The sequence below is a fragment of the Halyomorpha halys genome, unplaced genomic scaffold, assembly GCF_000696795.3.
Source record: "Halyomorpha halys isolate HHAL.00 unplaced genomic scaffold, Hhal_1.1 Scaffold550.1, whole genome shotgun sequence".
In the NCBI taxonomy this organism is placed as follows: Eukaryota; Metazoa; Arthropoda; class Insecta; order Hemiptera; family Pentatomidae; genus Halyomorpha; species Halyomorpha halys.
Genome location: NW_027112242.1, coordinates 887,986 through 914,539, shown reverse-complemented (window position 1 = coordinate 914,539; position 26,554 = coordinate 887,986). Strand labels below are relative to the sequence as shown.

Sequence of the window (26,554 nt, the reverse complement as noted above, 5' to 3'; positions counted from 1 at the left end):
AATATTCTTTCTATAATTTACAACTGCTGTCATCTAATATCTCAAGTTTAATTTTAAAATTAAATTTTTTTTTTCTTTTAAAACTAATGAGTACTGAATTCAAACGTGATTCATATTTTTTTAAACATAATAATGGATGATAATTAACGTTGTATAAAGACAAAAACTTCAGACCTAGAGAAGTTGAAACTTTATATAAAATCATTGAAAACATTCATGGAGGGCATACCAGATGGGAGACACAACAGGACAGATTGTTCCAAATTACCATATTTTCATTAAATAAAAACTTTAAAAGCTAATTAAAATCCAAACAACTATATACTCTTTTTACTGATGGAAATACTGATAATTGTATAAGTTTCTAGCACAAATTAGGTGAGGTTAGCAGTCTGATTTTTATTTATGGAACAAACAGTGCTCTTTAATGAACCATTGTGTGAAAAAGGTTTTAAAAACATAAAAAAAAAAAAAAACATCATTTCTGCTGTTAGGTATCACTACATATATCAGAATATTCTGATATATATGCTTCAAGGATGACAGCACAATAGGAATCAATTTTAATAATTATTCATAATGAAGAGTAAATAATTGACCGTAGATTGATATAAAAAGATCGTCAAGACACCAAAAAATGCAGAAATAAACAAGAATTTGGAATTTAATGGACTTTTTGTTGAGTCCCTGATTAAGGCATGAACGTCGGGAGAAATAAATAAGTTTATCTTATTTGTGTATTTTTTACTGACCAACTTCTCCACATCTTAATATTTATTCATTTTACTGTTACATTAAACCATATTTATGGGCTTACCTTATTTTAGAACAGATGAGAAAAAATTCTTTTTACCAGGTAAATTCAAAGTTCCAGGTTCTGTTTTTCCAAGTAAAAAACTGAAGGAGAAGCTTAAAAACTGAAAGGACAACAAGAAATGATAGCCCTTTTATAATATAATATGCATTTGTATTAAACAATTAACTGGCTCTAAAAATAGTTTTAAAAAACCCTTAAAGATAAAATACTCAAATTATAATATCATAGTAGAATGTAAATTACAATCTGAATAAGCAAATTATGATACTTATTCAGTTGATCTTCCCAATTTATGACATCTAGATACTCCCAAAAAGCACTAATTGCAATTAAAAATGATTCTACAATAATTTTTAAGTAAAAGGATTCTGGGAGAATTAATAAATGGAACTTGTTTGCCTTTATCAGTAGTTTTTAAAGATGACTTTCACCATTCAACATTATGAGTAAATGAAAAGAGTAAAATCCCATTTTCTAATTCAGTATACATTTTTAAAACATATTGGAAGATTAATAATTTATTGTAGGAAGATCAACTGGTTGGCATTTGAGAAAGGTACAAAAATATCAGAAAAACTATTTATTAATAACTGATGTTTCCCCTCAGTTTGAAGGACTTCATCAGAGCTGTATTGGAACAAGATGCAAACATTATAAAATATAATGGAACTACTTGAATACACAAAGAAAGTTGTATAAAAAATTATATATAAAAAAAGCAGTAAACTAATGAAATATAAAAGGAGATGGTTGGGGGTGCGGTCAGAGAAGAACATAAATAAGTAATAAACTTCTTTATTAGTGCCAATGTTTCGGCCAGAATTTTTAGCCTTGTTCAGGACATTACAACATGACTTGGATTATCCTTGATGAAGGCTAGAAATTCTATCCAAAACGTTGGGACTAATAAACAAGGTTTTAACTTATTTGTGTTCTTCTCAAACCGCACCTCCAATAATCTCCTCATATATATTATCCATGGTCAACTATCTTCGCATCAATATAAATATAAATGAATAGAATACTAATTAATGACAAACGCATTGATGAGTGATAGAAATCCTAATTATCTGAAATAAAACTTTATATGTTTATTCTAGTAGTTTTATCATATCTCACAATGCTTGTATCTTATTCTTATATAGACTTTATGAAGACCTGCAAAGTGGAGCAAACCATTGATTATTAATAAATAATTTTTCTTCCATTTTGTACCTTTCTTGACCACCCCTCAGACCATCTTCCTGTTTTTCCTTAGGCTTTTTTCATGGCTAATGTTAAAACAATTCAAATAACTACTGACAAGTAATTTTGACATTGTTAATTGAGTTGAGAAGCCAAATAAAAAAAAAAGTTCATTAAAGAGGTTTGGAATACTTTTATTTCCAAGCTAAGCTGAACATAATAAATAAATTGAGGTTGTGATATTATTGGAAAAATATGTTAAATAAAATAATTTAATAGACATATTTTTATAAGCTGAGTGACTTTTTCAACTTTTTTTTTCTTCTCATTTAACTGATTAATTATTTTTACATTAAGAAAAAAAAAAACTAACTTAAAAATTATTTAAATCTTAATATCGAATCAATTGGGTTATATAATATGGAAAAATGTTCATCATAAGCTAAATAAAATGCATGTAAAACAGAAATTCATGCATAACCATTTCCAAAGCTTTATGATTCATTTTATTTCTGGTCACTAGGACTGAGCTCTAATTGACAACAGAACCGAATAATTTAAGCATAAATTTTATTGTAATTTACATTTTTTATAACATAAAAACAATTACTAAATTTGATTATTTAGACACAAACCACAATCTACCAAAATGTCAAGTTGATAATGCTTTGATTAAGTGGTTTCTAGAATGAATAAGATAATTCCTTATATCACTAAAAAATAGGTTCTAAACCACATCCTATGTTATTTATAAGGTTTATTTAGAACTGAAACATTATAAACAATATGTTCATATATGTGTGATAGATTGTCAGTATGAATAAGTTTTCATATCCACTTTATACTAGTCTCTTACAGGGGCTACCTCTGACAGGCATTTATTTTCCTGGTAGTTCTAGTGGCCTACTGAACAAAATTCTCTCTATTTCTCACTTCATAGGAGACAAACCTCAACCATTAGTTTGATAATTAAACAGTGATGTTATTTCTCTAAATCACTATTTGTTCTCTCTTTCTTCCTTAATACCTGGATCGTAACCGTGGGCAAATATTCCTTGGCCACCTCTGTTCACAAGGATCTAAGACATACCACTAGACATTGTATTCTCCCATTTCACTGTAGATGAATAATCTAGAGTGTGTGGTACCACCTATAAGGCTGAAAGATGAATATCCTAAAAACTTGTGCTACCTCCCTCAACTGTAGGCGAGTATAGATTCCACCCCAGAGTATAGATTCCATCCTGTGGGGATCTGTATGTGGTTTTATAGATTGACTCTCCATATCATATCTTCTAGTCAATTCACCTATTATTCAGCTGATCAAGCCTTAACTGAATAAATTTGTCTAAGGCCTTGTGCATCACAAATCCTACTTTGGTCCCAGGTCTTATACCTCAAATCATTGATCACATTTTCACTTCTAGCATTGTTTTCAAAGAAGTTTAGTAAAGTAAACAATTAAAAAACAAAAAGAAAATTAATTTCTGACAAAGCCTTATCTTCGTTTTGAATAGCTTGTAATTATTCATGTTCTCCTCAATATTCTTATATTGAGACTTATTTGTAACTACTTTTCAAAATAAGATAAATTTCTTTATTAAATACTTACATTTATTAATTTCAACATTATATTACGATTCAGTAACTAACTAATATATCATTCCAAATATTCTTCTACTTAAAAGACCAAGAACAAGATGAAGGATTTATACATTTAGAAGCAGTGCTGCCAAAATATATTGGATGGCTATAATATACAGCTAGGTAATCTATCTACAGTGAGACTTTTTTTCCCCTTTTACCTATTTCTTTTTTCCTTCTTGTTTCTATAAATTATTCCATACCAAATTTTAATTAAAATTAAAAATTAAAGTAGCCAAAATTTCTTATATTTCATAAGCGACGTCTGTTTAATTTTTTTTAAAAATAGGCTGCTCAAGAATCCCTTTAAAAGCACTTTTGTGGTAAACTTACCTCTTTGTACCTTTTAACTAACAGAAAACATAAGCAAATAACAGATCTTGCAATAATTCCTTACAAAATATATGTTGCTAATCCATCCCGTGGCCCATCCCAAAGGTCTCGCGGCTTACTCACGTTCCACAGACCACAGGCTGGAAACAACTAGTCTAGAAACTGGATAGTTGGAAGGGAGTTTTTTTTTGTTTTTCACGGAAAACAGAAAAGTGTTTTTTTCTTAAGCGCGCTCTTGCTTCGTCGCAGGTTGGTCGGAAGTGTAATATGATACATAGGTTTTGTAGGAATCGTTTTCTGCTTTATTTTTTATTAAGACTTAAAAGATCTAAACCGCGTTTGTGTCACTATATTCTTGCGGCTTGTCGGTTGATAGTAGAGAAGAGTCTTACAGACATACAATATAGACAATTTTGTTTACACTTATTTTTTCATGAAATAAAATTCATACAAAGAGCCAAAGTTATAAGGTTTATTTGAAAAAAAAAATGTTCCCGGAAAAATATCCGTCACCATCAAACATCAGATTGGTGCTTAGTGACCTAAATAATCTCGGGGAGAAGGTGTGATATTACTACTATAGCTAAACTATCTCCTATATTACTTCTATTTCCTATCCTAAGAGGCCTTTCGCGACCAGAGGCATCTCTTTCTCTGGATACCTCGCGGGAATTGTCTTTCAGGAAAATAATTCATTTCTTGTACGTCTTCCCGTCCCCCTCCCCCGCCTCTTTTCCTAGATAGATTTCATTATTTTTAGATTGAATTGTACAGTCAGATCCAAGACTATTTATGTCCTTCCGACCTTTGGGAACGCTAGAATATCGATATATCGCACGGATCTGTCGTTGTCGGTATAATAAATCTCATCGAAATATGCGAACCTTAGGAGCCTCATCAGAATAATGCCCGCAGTTAGGGAGTAGAAATTTGTTAGGGGTATTTCCCACTACATTAGTGTTTCAGACTCCCTGCTGCATTTGTGACAGTAGGACCTTCTCTAAGATTCCCGCTGGCTCCTGGGATTCCAGACAAGGATTTATAATTTATATTGAGTTTCAAGGCTTTGGACCATTTTGACCTCAAGAATACTTGTTTCTTACCTATGTATCTGTTAGCTTACGAAGTCTCTACTATATGACAAACCCCAACATTATCACCTGGAATCAGTCTATTCTTCTTCAAACATGTCTAAGACTTGGCAAGTTCACTGATCCACTGGTGGAACTGAGGGACTGATCGCATCTTTTATTAAATGGAATAGAGAGAGCGAAAGCAGTCGTCAAATGGCTGTAATAGTTTCGTCAAGGTTGAAACGACCATTTCTCAGATAAAGTTGAGTATATCATTAATCATTGTATCATTAGATTGCAATTGTATCATTAAAAATTAATTAACACTGAACCTACGTGTAAACATCATGAGTAGAACGTATGGAGGAATACTTTGTTAAGTCTTACCAAGCAGAATAGAAATTTTAAGGGAGACGGTGGAATGAAGCCTTTTATTATTATTATAACATAGGGTTGGTTATTACATCTACTGAAAGGGATGTAAACCTTTGTACCACAGTACAACCATTACTTCTTACGCTGATCTGTAAGCTTTGATGATTGTATGTGCATGTATTGCATCTGACTCGATTGATACACATATAGTTTTATTTATCTTAACTAACAAAATGTGACCGAAAGCACAATCTCTTTATGAATAGAATTTTTTCAAAGACACCTGTTGTACCCTCTTACTAATCATTGCGGTCGGGACCTGGTGAAAGTTCTATATAATAATAACGCTACAATAATCAGAAAACCAATTTGTTTTTCTATTTACACAATTGATTTGAAAGAAAGTGAACGGGATGAGTTGTACCTCAACCATTACGATAGTAAACCCAAGATGTAAAACCTAACAAAAATGTTCAATATGTTTTATTATAATGTTACTGGATGAAATATTTCTTAATTTCGGATTTAATTAATATTAATCTCCTAGCTGAGTTATAAACTAAATTTATGAGGTTGAGATAAATTATACATAAAAATAATTGTGGTGCACATAATTTGAGAGCTATCAAAATTTGTTAAAAATCAGCTGAGTAGTCTACAATAATTTATTATTAATGATTAATCATTCCTATATTGATAGTAATGCCTTTTACTGACCACACCCTCTCTAAAATTACGTCATTGTTAATAAAAGTAAGATTGAAGGAACTGTAAAATAAATGATAAGAAGTAGTGGGAGTAGTTAGTATTTTTGGTTAAGAAAACATACAGTGTTAGACCAAAGCTGTTGACAATTTTTTTTGGTTTTCTCTTTTTCGAATTCTTGTTTTAATGCTGAAAAGTTGAGGTCATCGTTCGCTGTACGTAAATTCATGCAGATTTGTCCTGATTCCAAAGAGGTCACCTTTTGGTGTCAGAGGGCAAGCACGAGTGGCATGTATAACAGCTGTTTATTGTCAATCCTAATCAAAACAAACTTGCTTTCTTGTCAATTATGTCTTATAATTGACCTTTTAGTTTTAATCAAGTAAAATATTTTTTTAAAGTTGTTGATTTAATGGGATAGTTTATAAGTAATATATTTAGGCAAAATGAATAGTGAAGTAGAATATAATATCAGGAACAACATTCCCTGGAGTAAATTGCCTTCTGGGGTAAAAAAGGTACATAAATATTTTTCTGTCATAATTTATGGTATCAGTCAAATGAATATTTTTGTAATTGTTTCTTTTGTGATCCAGAGTCTTGGCAATTCCCAGAAGGAATATGAAAAAGCAATTGTAAATTTTAGTACCAAAAACCAGTTAAGGTTTAGAACTAACTTAGGTATGTTATGTTTAATTGTTTTCAGTCTAATCAGGTAAATTTTGTGTAAGATTCTCTCGTTTACATTTTATATTTTTTGAATAGTTTCTCATGTCAGAAAAGATGAACAGCGATATTATGAAGAACTGTTAACATATAGTAGAACTAGTCTACTCCTTTATCCATATCACTTAAGTGATATCATTGTCAAAGGTTTACGTGTGACACCATTTCAGTATTACACTAGAGTTTTAGAAACAATTATGGATAGTGAAAGAAGTTATGACTCACTGCCAAATTTTACTGCTGCTGATTGTAAGAATCTATTGTAGATTTCTAACTAATGTGTAAGTTTGTTAATATTAGTAGGCTTATCAAGCAAATCTGAAATTTTAGGTTTACGACTTCTTGGTATAGGACGTAATGAATATATTGATTTAATGAATCAGTGTCGATCTGGAAGAAAGCTATTCAGGAGAAAGAATATTAAAGATTTGTTACCTGTTAAACCTATAGACATTCACATAGAACCATGGTGGATTGTTGAAATAGGATATATAGTTGAAGAAGATATGAAGGTACAACTTCAATAATGAAACAGAGTAGTGAACTAACATAAAAATTGAAACATTACCATTGTTATAATTTATTTTCTAGATAGTTTCTCAAGCAGAAAAAGAAATAATTGATAGAATAATTGACTATGGAAAACAAAGAGCTGGTGATTTAGATTATAATCTTGTCCATAGCTTATATAAGTAAGTACTTTTTTGTCGGTATTGTATTGTAAAAGCATGGCTTTATTAGTTCATGTAAAGTTATTTATGTCATAAAAAAATAGCTTATTAGTAATTTGTAGAAATAGATTGCTATTCGTTTATAACAATTAAATTTTGTTCCATTGACATTAAAATATACCTTTTGTTGCTAGGATTAATTTGGGGTCAAAATTATAAATAAATAAACAAAATACAATCTGTCCAATCTCTGTTGACAAGGACCCCTTTGAGAGGTTCTATATTTTTCTATATTTCTTGATTCTTGATTAAAAGAGCTCTTTGTGGCTGCAATAGCATTAATTTAAATCCTGTCTGAGGGGTTGACTTTAATTTTTAAATGAAAACTTGACATCCCACCATGCCTAAATAGGTTGCTTACCAGTAGATATCTCCCTCCCCTCTGTTATTCAAAAATGAGCAGGAAGGTCATAAAAAAAAAAAAAAAAAAAAAAAAAAGATCTGAACTGTTTACATGAAGATATTATTAACTGCTATTATTTCTTTTCTCATTTAAATAGTTTTTGTTCTTTCATGAAGGAGATCATTTATTAATCAATTAAAGAAATGTTTAGAGCTTAATGAAATCTAAAATAGTGCAATTCCATGAAACTGACTGATCCCTATATAAATGATGGAACAGAAAGAAAAAAGTTAAAACTTAATGTTATAGGTGGATACGGATTGGTCAGAAATAATGGCTGAATGTTAAGAAATATGAGGATTTAATTTTAAAACACATAGAAATAGGTTTAAAAAAATTTTTAATTTATAAAATGTATTACGGAAATAACCTCATGTTATATCCATCTTAAGAGATGGAATATACTCTCATATTTACTAAATCCTATTGCTGGTTTGTTAGTGGAGTCATATATCAATATTGAATCTTGGTGTTGTCAGATGCCTTCCAAACCTGAACTGAATTCACGTCTGTTTTGAAAATACATTGATTTACTTTCTTTATGTTGTATAACAACAAATAAACAGAGCTTTTTGTGTATGTAGATAGATGTACTCGCTAGGAGCTGTAGCATATAGTGGAAGCCAGCCGACATCTAATCTGAGTTTTAGTATTCCCTATTCTAAGCTCTTAGATTAACATTTCACTTACCACCCACCAATATGTATGATTAGATATGCATTCCTTATCAGCCTATAAAATAAGATTATTTATGTAGTATTTTTTTTTTTAGATTAAATTATATTTTACTTTAGTTTTTTTTGTTTTTCAAGTATTGCCAATTGCTATTTTACAATTATATATATACAATCGTGAAACATCAAAAAAGTCTAAAACACTTAAAATATAAAAAAAAAAAAATATTTTTTCAGTGAATTGAGTTCAAATTGTTTTAAAAAATCATGGAATCCCCCAAAGTAATTTGAGCCATCGAAATTGGATACTATTTGTAGACCATATTCAGATAAATATCAATCTAGAACCTGTATTGATAACTCAGTTTATGTTTCAGTGTTGAGATATAGGAGTTCAGATATTTTCAAGCACTAACCATAATGTTTCTAAAGAAATATGAGTGTTAATTTTATACATTTACTACTTGTAAATAATGATTGTATTTTTTTTTTTTTTTTTTAGAAAGGGTCTTATTTATCTTGAAGTTCCGATTGAAGATACTGATCATATTGTAGTGCCACCATTAGAAGGTTTTGTTATGAATCGTGTTCTAGGAGATTATTTTGAAACTTTATTGTATAAAATATTTGTTTCAATTGATGAACATACATCAGTGGGAGAGGTTTGTAGCTACATAAATTGACTCCTTTTAGAATCTTTTATATGTTTATTGATTATTATAATCATTCTAATAGCTTGCCGGTGTTTTGCAAATTGATCTGCAAGCTGTTAAGCAGGCTGTGTCTCTTTATTGTAGACTTGGATTTGCTCGGAAAAAAGTGCCTGAATCTGAAGAATGGCATCCTACTTGGAATCCTGCACAATCGAAAATGTAATTATCTTAGTACTAGTAATGTAATACTACATTAATGATAATATAGTAAGTCAGTTTTAAAATAAAAACCAGCAGTTTAATAATGATTATTGTTATTGGTTTTGTCAAGTAAATTGATAACAAAAAAAAAAAAAGCTTTCAAATATTTAGAATCTTTATATTTTATTATTATTAATTTATTTTTTGGAAAACTTCTATTGAATAAATCTTTATTGGTTTGAAGCCTTGGTTATTTGTCCTCTACTCCCCTAAACTCACTTAAGGTATACCCTTGATTGCTATTTTGGACCAACTATCTTACTTACTTGTCTTATAGAGCAAATTAGTGGAAATAAAGTTGTAAAGTTGTAGGAGTGATTTAGTTTCTAATTGTCTGTTGTTATTAACATATAATGATTTATTATCTTTATATAATAAAAAAAAAAGATTAAGGATTATTTATATTCCAGGGTTCTTAGTCCTACTACAGAGTTAATACCATCCTTCAGCAAAGTTTACAGTGACCTAGGATCTCCTTCAGAAGAAGATATAGAAAATAATTTACCCAAGAAGACAAGGATTGCTTTTTTGTTTGATTCAACGCTGACAGCTTTTCTTATGATGGGAAACTTATCACCCGTAAGTGAAATTTAACAAAGAATTATCATATCAATGATATGAAACTTCTTTAGCCGCATTAGAATATCCAGAATGTGACTTAGTAAATAGCTTTCTAAATGAGCTGTTTCAGAAATAAAACATTTTTATGGGTTTCTTGTACTTCTATTTTGTAAATAATATTAATAGTGCTTTACATATTACTAGTAACTGAATGCTTGGAGCACTCGAAGGTTATACTTAAAGCTAAGATTTAGGAAGGCATGATGAAGATATTAAATAATAAATTTAGATTAGTATATGAATACTTATGGTTTATTGTTTTATCCCTCTAAATAAAACAAAAAAAAAAAAAAGAATAATTTAATTTAATTTTTGTGTAGTGAAAAATTACATTATTGTTATTATTAATATTCCAGGGTCTTAAAAGTCATGCTGTAACAATGTTTGAAGTGGGTAAACTTACTGATGAGACGATGGACAGCTTTCTTTGTGAGCTTGAAAAGGTATATATTATGACATTTTAGTGTTGCAGTTTTTTGAAAAATCAAAATTTATGTAATTCTTTAATTGTTATGAAGGTAGTCTTCCAGAAACAGGCTCTTGGCATAATATTTTAATTCTACTTGAGACATTAGTATCCCTATTATAAACCCTATTCAAATTTCATTTTTGAAAGCCCTTCCATCCATCTGTTTTTGCCACATTTATGTTATTTTGCTCCTTTATATTTTATTTGTAACAATTGATTTTGGGAACAGCGGGGCAGCTCTCTGAGTAAGGCACTGTGCTTGTTATCTCCCAGGGCAGAGTTTGAATCTTGCTATAGCAGGTATTTATTTATTCTGTTACAGTAGCCATGGTTCGACCTTGGGGTCAGGAGACAGAGTAATTAATATATACTTTTATCTTTAGTTTTTTTGTGGTTTAGATCTTATCTTTCTTCCATCCTATTTATAAAATTTTAATTGTCTATTGATTTGCTACTTATTTTGCTTTTTGTTTTATTACCTTTCTTATGTTTTTTACTGTACCTCTCTTTTTTTTCTTTTCTCTTTTTTGTTTTTAATGTATATTTTTCTTTTATACTTAAGTACTAAATCATTGTTGTACAGATAATATGGCTATTTATAGCATTGAATCTATAAGGTGTATAAATACGCGTACATGCTCCTCCCATAGGGTTACTATGGAAAGAAAAAAATATAAAAGTGTCTGGGTTTTTTTTTATGGATCGAAGCCAAGTGAAATAATTAAAAATGTTTATTTTTTCATCAATTTTAGGTTAGTACCGCTCGAGATGACAGTGAAGGAGAAGCTAGAAGATACTTTGAGCATGCACTGGTCCTCCGTTCAACAGTCTTAGCACTTAGACATAGGGGTCTAGACTTGGTGAGATGTGAAAGTTTGCAATCACTGGACAGGGAAACTTGTACGAGGCTTCTAAATAAAAATTATTCGTAAGAAACTTGGAATCATAATAGATGTTTTTTCTAGAAGATAGGATTTTTATCTGTTAAAAAGTCTAAATATGAAATGAAAAATAGTTTATTATTCTGGTACTAGGTCCCTTTAGAACAATCATAAGGTGATTATAATATTGCAATATGTTGGCCAACAACAATGTGGTCGCACTAAATTATAACTTATATTAAAATTGTGTATAAATAATTTTAGGACGGAGAAAAAACAAAACAAAAATAATAAAAACTAACTGACTAAATACATCAAAAACAAAACAAAAAGGTAGTTACAGTTAATAAATGATTGTGTTTAACATTTATATTATCTGTATTATTATAATGTCGGATTAGATTGGTGAAGAAAAAGATAATTATGTAGAAGGGTTAGTACATGATGTATATTAGAGGAATTGGAGTTCCAGATTCATTAATTCTTTTTCTTAATTCTTTTTCATAAATTTGTGTTACAATTTTCTTAACTTCAAAATTTGAATGTAGATTTCATTTATAGTTTTATTTTTATTAATAGCAAAGTTGTATAATATTAGTTTTATTTTAATTATTTTATTCGATCATGATTTTATTGTCTTTGTTAAAATTGAAATCTATAATTCAATTCTGATAGTAAAGGATATCTAAATATTTATATAAAACATATGATAAAATGGAATATGGGAAATTCTTCAACCAGCTCTTTTTGATAGCTTAGTTTTGATTCTTTGAAAATGATTTAAATTAAAAAAAAAAAGTTGTAAAAGGGAGTAGCAGTGAAAGGTATCTTATTTAATTATTTTTATATGTTGTTTTTGGAATATAGTTTGATGTGAAAATAATTTCTAGCTTGCTTGTGTCGATGGCTCCACTAAGCGGAGAAGTCACGCCTATTACAAGTATTCATCCTCCACATCTTGGTCCTCCTTGTCCTCTGGCCCATACGCTCTGGTTTAAACTTTTCCTGTACCACATCACGAGGAGTGGGCCTCCATCAATTCTCTTTGCAAGAGGTACTAAATTTTATTTATCTGTGTGGAATTGTCTGATTTGTGTTTGTTCAGTAACAAATGCAGTTTTTTTATACTTTTAGAAGTAATGGGTGAACAACTGTGTTGGTATATAAAGGTTATTGAGAATCAGTCAGTGCAGCATAAAAATGAGACAAGATTTTTAATTTATTGTTTTTATTTGGTCAGTTGTTTATTAACTCTAGAGTTGGGTGGCTACATGGCTGGGCCTAAATGTTGGCTGTAAATGAAACTTATCGTTTTGTTTTTATGCTGTATTGACTGATATACAATTAATATATAATTCTTTATTATACTACAGGGACTAATTTGTTGCTAAAGTTTTTTTTTTAAATTGTATTTTATTTTAAAACATTTCTATTATAAATTAAAAGGAAATATTTTCTTATAAAAAATCACAAGTGAGGGACTGTTTCCAAAAACTGTAATTATTTCTTAATCCCATTGCGGACAAACACATGTTAATTTTAAATTACTTATTCTTATTGTGAATTAATAACTGTAATAATATATTAATTTTGAACAAATATGTTTTTATACTGGCTCGAGAACTTAGCTGTTTACTTACGAGCCATCTATGAATTTAGTAATCTGTTGTAATCACCCCATTCAATGCCAAGAATAATCAGGAGTTGACTTCCCAGTTTTGATGTATATTAGACCCATCCCCACTTGTGGATTACTTACATTATACCTTTTTTTGTTTTAAAACTTTTTGTAATTGTTGACAATGAGTTTTTCAATTTTCAGTTTCTTCCAATTAATATTTTTATATCTCACATTATTTTTTTTATAAACACTTCAGGATTCTTCCCCTATTTTCTGAATCAACAATATTGTCAGTAGTTACATTGTTATTTTGATAAATATCCATAATTCTATATTTCGTCCTACAGTGTGTGTCCGGTATTAACAAGGGAGCTGGAGCAGGTGTATACTCAAGCAACTTTCAACTGTCATTTCCCATTGGAGCTGTATGTGACAATTATGGTGGAGAAATGCAGGCTATTTGATTTTTTGTGGAAGCCACTATTGAAAGTGATGACAGCACTATAACCTTCAGCGACTCCCAAGCTGTAATACAAAAATTAACAACACCAGGTGTCACAGAGTCATCCACGGAAGTGCAGAAACATGGCTGCTATCATGAAGAAAAGAGGAAGTGTTATAGCTCTGCAGTGGATACCAGGCCCTGTTGGTATATATGACAATGAACAAGCTGGCTGATAAGTTAGCTAATCTCGGTTGTGCAGAAAATCAGCCTGTTCAATCACTTTCCTACTGAACAGTAAAAGCAATTATAAGTTCTTATTGTAAGGACAGAACAAGCGCTAGATACAAAGTTCAAGTGGAAGGAAAGAAATGGGAGAGCCTACTCCATAAGGATAAACGAATCCCCGGCAATCTTAGCAGAGCTTAGGGAGTGGCTTGTTTTCACCTAGTAACAGGACATGATCTGCTCCAAAAACACTTCCATCGAATTGGCATCGTAGATTCACCGAAATGTCCTCTATGCAACATAGAAGACATGGATGGAGACCATCTTTTAACGTGTATTGGTCTGGAAAATATTCAGCACGATGCTGACCAACTAAGAGTAAAAGTAAATTTGTATTGAACTGTGAGAGGGGAAATGACGTAATAGCCTACTTCTTGTGGCATAGGAAAAAAAAAAAAAAATGTTGTCCTTTATTAAAATATTTTATAGATATAATGTGAACAAAAATACTTTCAAGTAGTGTACAATATAAAATACCTTGATTAAGAATGAAATATAGAATTTTATTTATATTTCAAAATCCAATGTAACTACTAATCAGATTGTTGATGGGAACCATTGGCCAAGAGCAAAAAAAATTTATAAAAAATGCATGAAATAAAAATAATAATAGGAATGAGTTTTCACAAAACACCTTGTAGTATAGGAAAAGAAACCACCTGGTGTGAAAACTATTTTATATATTTATTTATAGCATATTCAAATTTAATTACAGTTTTTTTTTACCTGACTGATTTTCTAAAGTTAGTATGCACTTGATATTTTGCTAGTGTCATACAATGTTTGTGGTGGGACTCTCTGTCAAATAAACAGTGTAATTACAATTCTAATGAATGAACCTATTTCATTATTACTATTATTAAATATGTATGCACTAATTTTTTTTTTTTAAGTATGTGTAGTTTGTATTTAATAATGCTAATGCATTTGCTAGCCTTGATGAAAAAGGATGTAATGTACTAATTCTTAACTTACTAACCAAGGTACACGCCTGCGAAAACTTCCAAGGCTGCTGAGAGAATGCGATAAGGCTTTAGTCACATCTTGGGGTCACGATCCTACCGTAATTGCTACTTCGAGCCTTTTATTTACTCTCAATGATGCACTCTGTTATTCACCAGTTCTAGCTCAGGTATAAAAAATGAAATGGTCTTGAAAACATTTATAATATTTTGACTAATTGAGTAAATCAGAATTTTTTTCTGTTTTGAAAATGACATTAAATTTAATTTTAGGAATCTACTTAAGCATTTTATCAACACATTTATATGTATTTCTTACTTTTAACACTTTGACTGTGGTTAAGAAAACATTGTCGTGAAGCTGTGGTGGCTTGGTAGCACGTAGGAAGATAAACTATTGTTAAGTGAGGTCACTTGTGTTCAGAGTGGAGAGAATAGCTCTAGCACCTCCCTTTCACTGTTCATTCATCTTAAGTACTGTACTAGCTTCCACTTGTTATGGTCGTTCTGTGTTTCTGCTGCCTTTAAGGATTTTTACACTCCTTCAATTTTTTTTTTTACAATAAAATTTATTTTTCGACATATTTATTTACTTAGGTATTATTTTATTTTAGAAACTTCCAATTAATTTTTTCTTCTTCTTCTTAACCCTTCCTCTTCTATTGTGAAGCAGTGTGAAGAGCTTGCTTATAGAGCCAAATCTATTATCCTCGGTGCTGTACCAGTTGGTTGTACCTATTTCAGTAAATTGCTCTTGTCTAATGTTTCTTTGACTGCACCATTCCTAGTATTTCTTGGCCTTTCTCTTGCCCTTCTTCCTTTGACTCTTGTTTCATACATTAATTTGCCCATACTTTCCACCTACATTTGTTTTATATGGCTAAACCATCTTTGTCTATTTTCTTCTGTCATATGTTTGGCTAGTTTCACTTCCAGGTTACTTCTTATTGTAGCATTCCCTGTGTTTTCCCCTCTATCCTGCTCAGGTACCTCATTTACATTGCTTGGATTTGGTTTTTATGTCTTGAGGTAATAGTCCAGTACTTGCTTGCATATGTGCAGTACAGTAAAAGGATAAATGTAGTCTTATATACTATTTTTTTTGCTGCTTCTTTCCCAGAAAACCAGGTTAGAGTGAATGGAAGTCTTTGCTGGCCAATTTTATTGTTTCTCGGACTTCTCCCTCTATCCAACCGTTTTCGTTAAGGCGGTCCCGTAGATGCTTGAAATCCCTAATTTGCTCCAGCTCCTCTCCCTTCAGTTGTATTATTCGATCTATTCTTTCTTCTCCATTTTCTATTTTCATTACTTTGGTTTGCTTGTGTTAATTTCCATGTTTAACAGCTGCAGTTCTTCTTGCAAGATTATGAGGTTGAATTAGAAATTTCTTCCGTTGTTCTTGAAGACAACTATATCACTCGCATAAGCTAGAAGTATTAGGCAGACTGGACTTAATTCTTTGTGACCTAGCCAATAAGTCTTCATTTTCATCTTTTCCCTCTTCAGTACTAACATTTTCTACATGCTCAAAGGGATTTTTTATTTTAAAATATTTTTATTACATTGTTTTGGATTATTTAAAGTTATGTGAATGTTTCATAGAAAATGTTATGATATACAATAACTTCCTACAGTCCTTATTTAGTACTTCAGTTAAAAAACCCGAAAAACATTCATGTATGAGCTGATTACATGTATAGATTCTATGGCATACATAAGTGACAACAAAGTGTTGTCATGGTTAAAAATAGGTATTTAAACTTTATTTAGCGAAATATTACATTTTATGCATTATATAGTGCTTATTTAAATTAAAAGAAAACAAAACAAAAAAAGTGCTTTTAACTGGTTTTCCAGGGGAGCTCCTGTGGTTAAAGTGTTAACATAAACTTCTAGTCCTATTCCCAAAATTACCTTTTGTATTTTTAAATTTATATTTGCTTTAAACATAAAAAATAATTATCATTACTTTTGCATTTAACTGTTTACATTATAAAAAACATGTTTGAATTTTTTACTTATTAGCTTTATTTCAGAATCATAGTATAATAATATAATGAATATCACAAGCTCAACATTTTTGGCTTTTTAGAAATATGCAGTATTATCACTAAGTAATTATGTACCCATAGTACATTTTTTCTTGATATAAAAGTGCATATAGCATATTTTGTGCCATCTAGTATCATTGTTAACCCAATAGTCTTTGAACTTCTAAATACTCAATTAATTAATCAAATTGCAAAATTTAGTATCTCTTGAGATAGCCAAAATGCATAAATCGTATGCATGTTTTTAGTAATGATATGATTTAAATCTGTATAGGTTTATTTTCATTCAGAACTTTAAAACAATTTGTTTAACTTATGATAGACCGGAAGCTTATGTTTTATATAACTTTCTGGGCCCTGTTTCATTATGAAACCTAATAGTACTTGTTAATAAGTACAATTATATGAACTACAAAGTATAAACAATAATACTTTTTGGACATGTTGGAAGATTGTTGATTGACCGTGTATAATAAATGGAATATGGTCTGGGTGCAGTCAAATTAAACTCAGATAGTAATATTATGTACTACTTGAGTTTAATTTGACCGCACCCGGACCATGTTTCATTTAATAATACTCTTTGTTTCATGATGGTGACAACTATCATTTATATCATAATATTACTATTTTAACTGATTTTCCATATTATACTTCTATCTGGATATATTATTCTTGAGTTTTACTCATTTTTTTTCATATCGTAGCTTAGCGCTGGGCTAAAAACAAGCAACATTTTCCAAATAACACTATTATTTGTGTGTTATTTAACACCTTGCCTGATGTTTAGTTAAATAATTCTATGTATATTTTTTTAATAAATATATATTTTCATTAATAAATAAAATTAAAGAAATATTTTTTGTGTGTTTTTTAGGCCTATGGTGTCAATAAAGGTGCTGATACTCATCTAATCCCTTTTCCTTTTGAAAATTCTGAAGATGGTATGTAAGTTAGTTTATTTAAGTATATTTTTTAATTTAAGATGTCTATTTATTTTAATTAATATTATCAGAATATTACTTCTTCTCTGGAATCTTTGTTTAATTTTTGGGCTTGGAGCAGTCTTCTACTTAAAGCCTTTCAACTTTTCATTTGTTATATTAATCTTCAGGAAATAAGTTATTCAGAATAGAAAACTACATTTGTGTTCAATTGTAAAAGTATTCACTTTATGGTAAATTATGTAAATTAACACTAAATTTTTTAAAATCAAAATTGTTTAAATTGGACCAGTATTAATGAAGACACTGCTTCTTGAGTTTTATACGCATGTTTTCAAAGGACCATATGTATATACCTCTGTTTTTCATGGAGAAACATTCAATTTTATTTTATTAATTTTTTGATTAATTTAAAATCTATCTTTATTTGTAACATTCCAGATGCTGGGAAGGATAATTAAACTGTGAAATAAGACAAACTTAAAAAATAAATAATTATAAAATCACTATATAACCTATATTAGTAAAGATATAAGGAATTATTGTATTGATGTTAGGAGACAAATTTGTAAGATTAATTGTGTGAGTGGAAACACCACACATTTATTTTAAATTTTAGTTATACTTATTTTAAATTTATTTTGATAACTAATTTACTTTTGTGTCATTTTTCACTCATTAAATTCAGTAGTATCACTTACAGAAAATGGTCGTGGTTTGTGGAGACAACACCCAGCTGTATTAAGGCTTGAAAGAGAGCTTGGACTCAAAGATAGCTGTGGCTATCTTACTATGGTGGAAATTCCACAGTCTTTACCTCCCGATACTCCTCCGCCAACTTTGAAACTCAAGGATCGCTTACGGCTTCCTCTCTCTTCTACAACTGATTTACATTGTCTTGACACTCCAGCAACTCCAAGTTCCGTTGAAGCATGGATCAAGACCATGTCAGGTTAGACTTATTAATGTTTCCTCATTTTTAGAACTCGAGTAAGGACAACCATGCATGCTGGGCATTTCAAGAATATTAAAAGCTATACTATAGTTTCTCTAAAATCATTAAATCCTAGGTGGTGATGGTGATTCAAGGATCAAAGCCTATACGGCGAGCCCAATGAAGGAAGAAGGTGAACCAATGAATGGACTCACTAGCCAAGAATGTGCTCATATTCTTGAACAAGAATTAGATGGCCTTGGTGATTCCAGTCAGAGCTCACCCACCAGGTTAGTATTCATTTAAATTCATGATAATTTGAGTGCTCAAAAATTTTAAAAAGAAATATCAATAATCATTTTTAACATCGTTAGTTTTTTATTAAACATTATTGCTTATTATTATTCTTTATTTTTAAAATTTTACAAATGTCTTTGGGCATATTATGTAAATTTTTACTCCATTGGAAAAACCTCTGCTCATGATTAATATGGAAACATGAAAGGAGAAACCTCCCAAAGAAGGTACTCTTAGTAAGTGCACTAATCTAAGATTATATGCTTAGTTCACTTACTACAGTGGAGATGCTTCATCTTTTTGTTGGTTTCTGTCAGTCACTAATGTTTGTACTTATAGGTTTGGGTGTCCAGCAAGAACAATAATTTTGTTCTGTTTCTTGATTACGTCAGTTATAAATTGTATTTCAAGGTCTTTGTGCAATGATTTATTCGTGATATAGAAGGGACAGTGAATGTTGTATTTGAATGAATTTTGATAAAAATATGTGAATGGTCTGAAGGTGTGAATTTTTGGAGGGGCCTCAAACCTGAGTGGCATAAGTTCACATTGGCTTAGGTCTGATATTTTCAGAAACTGGTATTCACTTCGGGCACCCTGTGGTGCCGTGGTACCCAGTTTAGGAACCACTGGTCTAAGAATGGAAGTCAGTGATTCCCTTTTCTTTTTTTTTTTCGAAGTAGTTATATTTGATTTCCAGGTCATTTGTCTTTCCATTGCAAGTCCCAAGTATTGTGTATCTGTTTGTTTTGGTAACTGATTGTTGTAAAGTGTTAGCTGAGGGCAGCTTAAATATTTTATTTATCCCTATTTTAAGTGATTTATGTTTATAAAATAGAAATATTGTGTTTTCTGTTTTTTAAATTATAGAAAATATGTGTGCTAATTAATTTATTCAGTTAAATTACTCATTTAAAATAATCTTTACTAATAATTTGAAAATTTTGTAAGCATATTTTTGGTTTTTAATTAAAATATATTTAATTAGGGACAGTGATAGCAAAGAAGAAGTACCTTGTCGCCTGCCATTGCGGATCAAACTAAGTTCAACACCATCTCCAACCAATTTGTCCGATTGGTCTCTTCTTGACTGCTCGTATGGTATACCTCTTTTTGATGCAGATCTGAATGCCATTATCTGCAAGTCAGTTGTAGAGAGGCTCACTCAAACAGATAGGTAAAATGTCATGTTGTTCATAGATTATTTTTTGTTTATCCAGAATGAAAGGTGTACAATTCCAAATTTCTTACATCAGAAATATTAATTGGATCTCTTATCATTCCAAAGAGCAACAAGCCCTCAAATATTAGGCCAAACCAATTGACACAATAAGTGACGATATCAGCATTATGGAAAGAAACTTTGGGCTCCTATGTAGGACTTAACCCGTGAACAATGTTGTTCTTAAAAAAAAATGTTTTTGAGTTGTATTCCTTTCATTCTGGATATGCAACATGATAATGATCCAGCTACCATGTTATAATAGTAGCTCAGATGAGCCTTTATAGCAAGTGGCTAATATGTAAGATTCTTAAAAAACTTTTTTGTGGTGTAAAAATTAAATAAATATTAATTTTTAATATATAATATAACTTAATAATATTAAGTTTTATTAATAAATAAAACATAATGAAAGAAGGCATAAAAGAGAAAATTACTAAATTGGGAAGACTAAGCTTTGGGACAAGCAATTTATATAATAAAAGGAGCCTGTCAACAAATGGAAAGATTAGACACTACAATACGGTCGTCAAACCGGTGATACTATACGGAATGGAAACCGCTTCCTTCCCCAGCCTAAAAAGGGATTGAAAGAAAAATACTAAGAAGAATTTATGGCCCAAAGAAGACACAGGAAGGCTATAGGTTGAGACCTAATAAGGAAATATACAAAGAGGTAAATGATTTGGAAATGAACATAAGAATAAGAAGTTTAAGGTACTATAGACATATGGTGAGGATGCACCCAGAGAGAGAGAGATTTAAGAGATTAAATAGAGAAATCTTGTATAAAATGGAAGGATACTAGAGTGCTGGGGGAGGGTGGAAGGGAGGTACATCAAACAGATGAGGGAAGAAACGGAGAGACTGAAAATAACAGACCAAGATTGTTTCGATATGGATGGCTATGAGAGAAGACTAAAAGAAGTTGAGGTCCTTGTGGGGGAGAGAGGTGCGAGAAAGGGTGTGTCGTGGACCGAAGAAAGAAAGAAGGAGAGAAGGGGTATGAAAGGAAGTGGAAACATCTGTTCATATCTGTCCTATGAATTCTTGTAGGATGGAGTATAATGGAAGAGGGAAGCTGCCAGGACTAATGAAGCCAATAAAGCAGGCCTTATTAGGCTCCAGAGGCGTGTTCTCTTGCCTTTCTGCTCAAATTCTGTGGAAAAAATAGTATTACTATGAAACTGGTTAATAACGATTTTTTTTCTGTGACAACTCTAGAACCATCTTTAAAAAATAAAATATTGAGCTAGTGATGATTGTATTTATACATCATAATTTTTTTAGTTTTTTTTCTGTTGGACCATTTATTCTTCAAGGTTTTATAGTTGTGTTTTGTTAATAAAGTAGAAATTTATTCAGTGTTTTTCCACAAAAAAGTATTTGTTCAAATTTTGAGTCTGGTACATGTTCGAAACCTATCTTTAGTTTTTTATGTGTAATATGTTTGAAAAATTAATGTTTTATATATACATTTTTGATGTGAAACTTCTTTACTGACCTTCTGCAATTCAGGAAAAAAAATTATACAGGAGTAAATTGATTTTAATGGTCAATTTTAGTAGGAAAATTTTTATATTGTAATAGGAAAGTAGGATGTTTGAGAAGACTAAATTTCCTGCTAACAGTTCTAATCTGATTGAGTTAGCTCCTGTTATCTCATAGTCTCCTATTTTTTATAGTCTATTAGTATTATAGTCTATTAGTATTATAGTGTCTTTTATAATCTATTAGTATTATAGTCTCTTTTATAGTCTATTAGTATTATAGTCTCTTTTATACTCTATTAATATTATAGTCTCTTTTATAGTCTATTAGTCTCTTTTATAGACTATTATGCTTGGTCTCATATGGCTGTTCTATTCTATTTATAAAAGAAAATAATTTCTAAATCTTTCCTGTCTTAAACTTATCATTTCTTCTATATCAATTATTGCTTTTTCTTTTTGGAGTACTTTTACTATCCTCTATAAATCTATTTTATATTGATTATCTGTTTTTTCAAAACTTCATCTTGCTTAATTCACATCTTTTTTATTATTTTACTCCTTCTATTTTCTTCTCATTTAAGTTATTTTATCTTTTTCAGCCTAAAGAATTTGACTGCTTACAATGAAGCCTTATCTACTAAACTGGAAGAATTTATTGAAACTGTGCAGGTATTGTATTTTATTGGAAAAAATAATTAAATGGTTAGGTAAAATTAAAATAGCTGATTGTAATTCAGTAACCTGATCATTTAATGTCCGTGTGTTGAACATTAATTAATATATCACAAATTTATAAACATTACTATTATATCGTATCAGGTTCCTAATAGTCATTATCCTAATGCTTATACAGTCACCTCCAATTGTCTCTGTAGACCACTGATCTCTCTTTCCAGTTTAGTTTTCTTTTATATAAGGCTTCCTATGATTTGGATTATTCCCAGGTGATTCTAGGCCTACCTCTAGGCCTCATCCCCTCCAGCTTGGCCTTTCTGACAAGATGATGATTTGGCATTCTAAGATGGCCAAACTACTTTAGTTTGGATTCCTCTATGGTGTTCGTCCCTAAACTGTCCCTTATTGTAGTATTCCTTATCCTATCACGTCAAGTTCTACCTTATTCCGTCCTCTTGTATTATACTGCATTTACATTGCTCGGATTTGTCTTTTATGTTTTGTTGTTGTTCTGGGCTCGTAGGAACTTATGAGCAGAGATACAAATGTGTACTTATACACCTTGACTTTTGTATCTTTTCTCACCTTTTTTCTATTTAGAAAGGATTTATTCAAGGTCCAAAATAATTATTCACGCTCATGGATTTCTGAATCATCGTAAAGATGAGCCCCAAAGTACTCGAATGTTTCAACCTCTTCAAGTCTTACTCCATTTATCCTGAGTGATTCATGGATTCTTGAAGAAGTTTGTCGGGGGGTGCGGTCAGCAAAGAACAACATAAATAAACAAAACCATATTTATTTATTTTATGCCGACGTTTCGACCTGAGTTTCAGGTCTTCATCAGGGCTATAGAACAAAAGAGATAACAACACATTTAGAGTAACATACAATTGAAAAGGAATAGTATACAAACAAATTTAGAATTATATAAAATATTGAATTAAATCATAAATGATATAAAATGATAATTGAATAATACAAGATTTTTTTATATCAATCAATAAAAAAATCTTGTATTATTCAATTATCAATTATCATTTTATATCATTTATAATTTAATTCAATATTTTATATAATTCTAAATTTGTTTGTATACTATTCCTTTTCAATTGTATGTTACTCTAAATGTGTTGTTATCTCTTTTGTTCTATAGCCCTGATGAAGACCTGAAACTCAGGTCGAAACGTCGGCATAAAATAAATAAATATGGTTTTGTTTATTTATGTTGTTCTTTGCTGACCGCACCCCCCGACAAACTTCTTCAAGCATTAATCTACGGTCAACTATCTACACCTCAATACGATTCATGGATTCATTTTCATTACTAGAAAAAGATCTAATTAAAATACTATTTATTATATTCAATTTTTTTTTTTTTTTGTATAACAATAAAACCTTAAAACATTTTTGTTACATCATAATAGAACTTGATAAGATATGATAATGATTGATCATATGTGAATTAGAAGGTGTTGAGCCAGTATGCGTTCAAGAAAAATTTTTTTTTAAACTATTTATTAAAAGCCAACTGATCAATGCCAATTTTGATCAGAACTGCATTGCAAAAATAAAAAGGTATAGAGTTGATAAAGCTATTGTAAGAGTATGAAAGTGTTTGAGCCATTTATTTCTTCTTTTTTTTTTTATAAGAAAATGAGAAATAGTTTTACTTATTATTTTTAAAATTGTTTTCTAGTATTTTTTGTTTTATTTCATTAACATATTATTTGAAATGAGAGAAAATAGGTTTAGTGTGATAATAAAAAAAAATTATTTTGTGCCATTGTTGTTTGGGCATCTATAGATTGGTGGTGAGGTATTACTTCATTACCACTCTACTATATTATTAGTTGCTAGTTGACTAGTCGATTGGAGTTTATCCAGAAATGTTGAAGATATAAATTAGTGCCTTATGATATTCTTAACTTGTCATTCAGATTGTCCCAAACAACTATCAATGTCTAATGAAGACCTGCAGTGTGGGTCAGAAAGTTGGCCATAATAACTAGTTTTGTTTTTCTTGTTCACAATCCGAACCATCTCCTTTTAATCTATTAAATGAATATGAGTACAGATTATAATCTTGAGATTGTGTAAATACACATTTTACATTAGCAGTATTTTTATGTTTAGGGTTGGGGTGAGGAATCGTCTGGGATTGATTCACCTTTCAGTTCATCGCAGGAAAATACTTGGCCTCTTCTGAATATTGTTTTTAACAATGGTCTTCTTTCGCCTTGGGATGGAAAATAACAATCTTCCTAGAGTGTTGTGTCTGTTGCAGTAGGTCATGTAGCTAATATTTGGTGTATAGTTATAGTACCAGTATATTAGCTATTAATGTTGTTGATTATTATAATTTTATCTTTGATTTGTTGTATCTAATATTAACTAGTTAAAATAACTGTTAAATTTTATTATTCAGCGTCTGTTTTGTAATTAGTGTACAGAATTGTGTATTCCAGATATATTGTGTATTTATATTGTACAAATTTATCTAAGCAGACGCTGGTACAATAGGTATATTGTTTGATATTAGAGCTACGTTTGTGATTAATACTAGTCTGTTCAAACAAATGGTACCTAATATATACATATAATTATTATGTTATTAGAATTGTATAAAAACTTGCCGTTCCATTTAGTCCATTCCAATCATGTATCATTGTATTTAAATTAATTTTTGTAATCATTGAAATTTATATTATTTCTTAATTTTATATTCCTCATAGCTATTGTAAAAAAGCCAGTTTGATGGTGTTTTATATTTTCTTACCATACCTTAACTGTGAAAAAAAAATAAGTATGGTCATATGTACTTAAGCATATTTTCTCGTATCCGTGCCCCTGATTGTTATATTAACAATTGTCTATTGTAAGTGAATGTATTTGATAGTTTTATAAGATCTGCAAATTCACATTTCAAAGGACTTTTGTAATGATGATTCGTCTTCATTATTTTTAGTTGCATTAATCTTCACCAATTAATTATGAATTTTATCATTGATATTGATTTGTTTCTGGCTTTTTGCAGTGTTCAATTATTTTATTTTCATATTGATTTAACTTAATTATGTAATAATAATAATAATGTGCTTGCTATGTATACAACGTGTTGTTTAAGAACTAATATTATCTGTCTATTGTAATGTCACATATATTTTTAAAATGTTGTTAAATAATGTTCACATTACTTATTCTAAGCTTTTTAGATATTTACTAATGAATTAAATAAATGAACCTTGAACGAATAAAAGTAATAGGTTTCAGAAATGTTATACAGGGTGTTGTATTGTTTCTTTTAAAGCTTGACATGCTTATAGTGAATTTTTTAACAACATGAATGCTAGAATCTAATCAAATTAAAATTATTTTATTTGATTATTGTATGCATAGAAAGTTTCTCAGAATGTAAAAAAAAAATGTCTTCTATTTATTGATTGTCATTGCAAAAGCCCATTTATCGAGAATACAAAATTAATGTATTTTAAATAATATTCAGTACTATAACCTCATTATTCTGTCAATTATTATTTAGTATGTTATCTAATTAGTTTTATATTCAATTATATTTCTTCTACATTTTTAATTCAGTAATGTTTTAATTCACTTTTGAACTCTTACTACTCTGAAGAACTTATCAAAAGTTTTATTCTATTTTAATAATTAATATTAATAAAAATGGGTTAATATAAGGAATATTCTTATTTGTAAAAGTTTCTAATGGTTAAATTTACAATAATAACTATGTTGTGATGATGGGTTCGAACAATTTTTTAACGAGATAAAATCTTAGTTTTCCAACTATTAGTTCCTAGTTGCTTGTTGGGTTTAACCTAATTGTTCTCTTACTAGTGTAGGAAAGGTTATTTATTAACCTACTCTAGTCAACCTGGACAGGTCAAGATTTGTTCTATGCATCTGTCATGAATATTACTGTATCTACTATTAACAGTCTTGAATATCCAATATTAACCCACTCCAAATTGTTGAAAACTTGGGTAATTTACAAATTTCACCATACAGGACTTTTAGTTCAATAAAATATTTATTAACGACTTTTCTTGTAAA

General features: G+C 30.0%; 1 protein-coding gene across 2 annotated transcripts; it reads left to right on the top strand.

The window, feature by feature from the left end:
* Nucleotides 1–6,435: 6,435 nt before the first annotated feature.
* Nucleotides 6,436–26,549, top strand: LOC106684169 (protein FAM91A1; the record flags this gene model as incomplete). 2 transcript variants are annotated; one of them, XM_014426096.2, is given in 18 exon segments in its annotated part: nt 6,436–6,650; nt 6,729–6,813; nt 6,898–7,107; nt 7,189–7,370; nt 7,450–7,550; nt 9,169–9,328; nt 9,402–9,538; nt 9,991–10,159; nt 10,558–10,644; nt 11,423–11,598; nt 12,442–12,605; nt 14,886–15,034; nt 17,793–17,859; nt 18,563–18,811; nt 18,930–19,083; nt 20,079–20,267; nt 22,405–22,474; nt 24,617–26,549. In XM_014426096.2, coding segments are annotated over 18 exon segments (2,541 nt in total). In that variant the 5' UTR covers nt 6,436–6,578.
* Nucleotides 26,550–26,554: the final 5 nt, after the last annotated feature.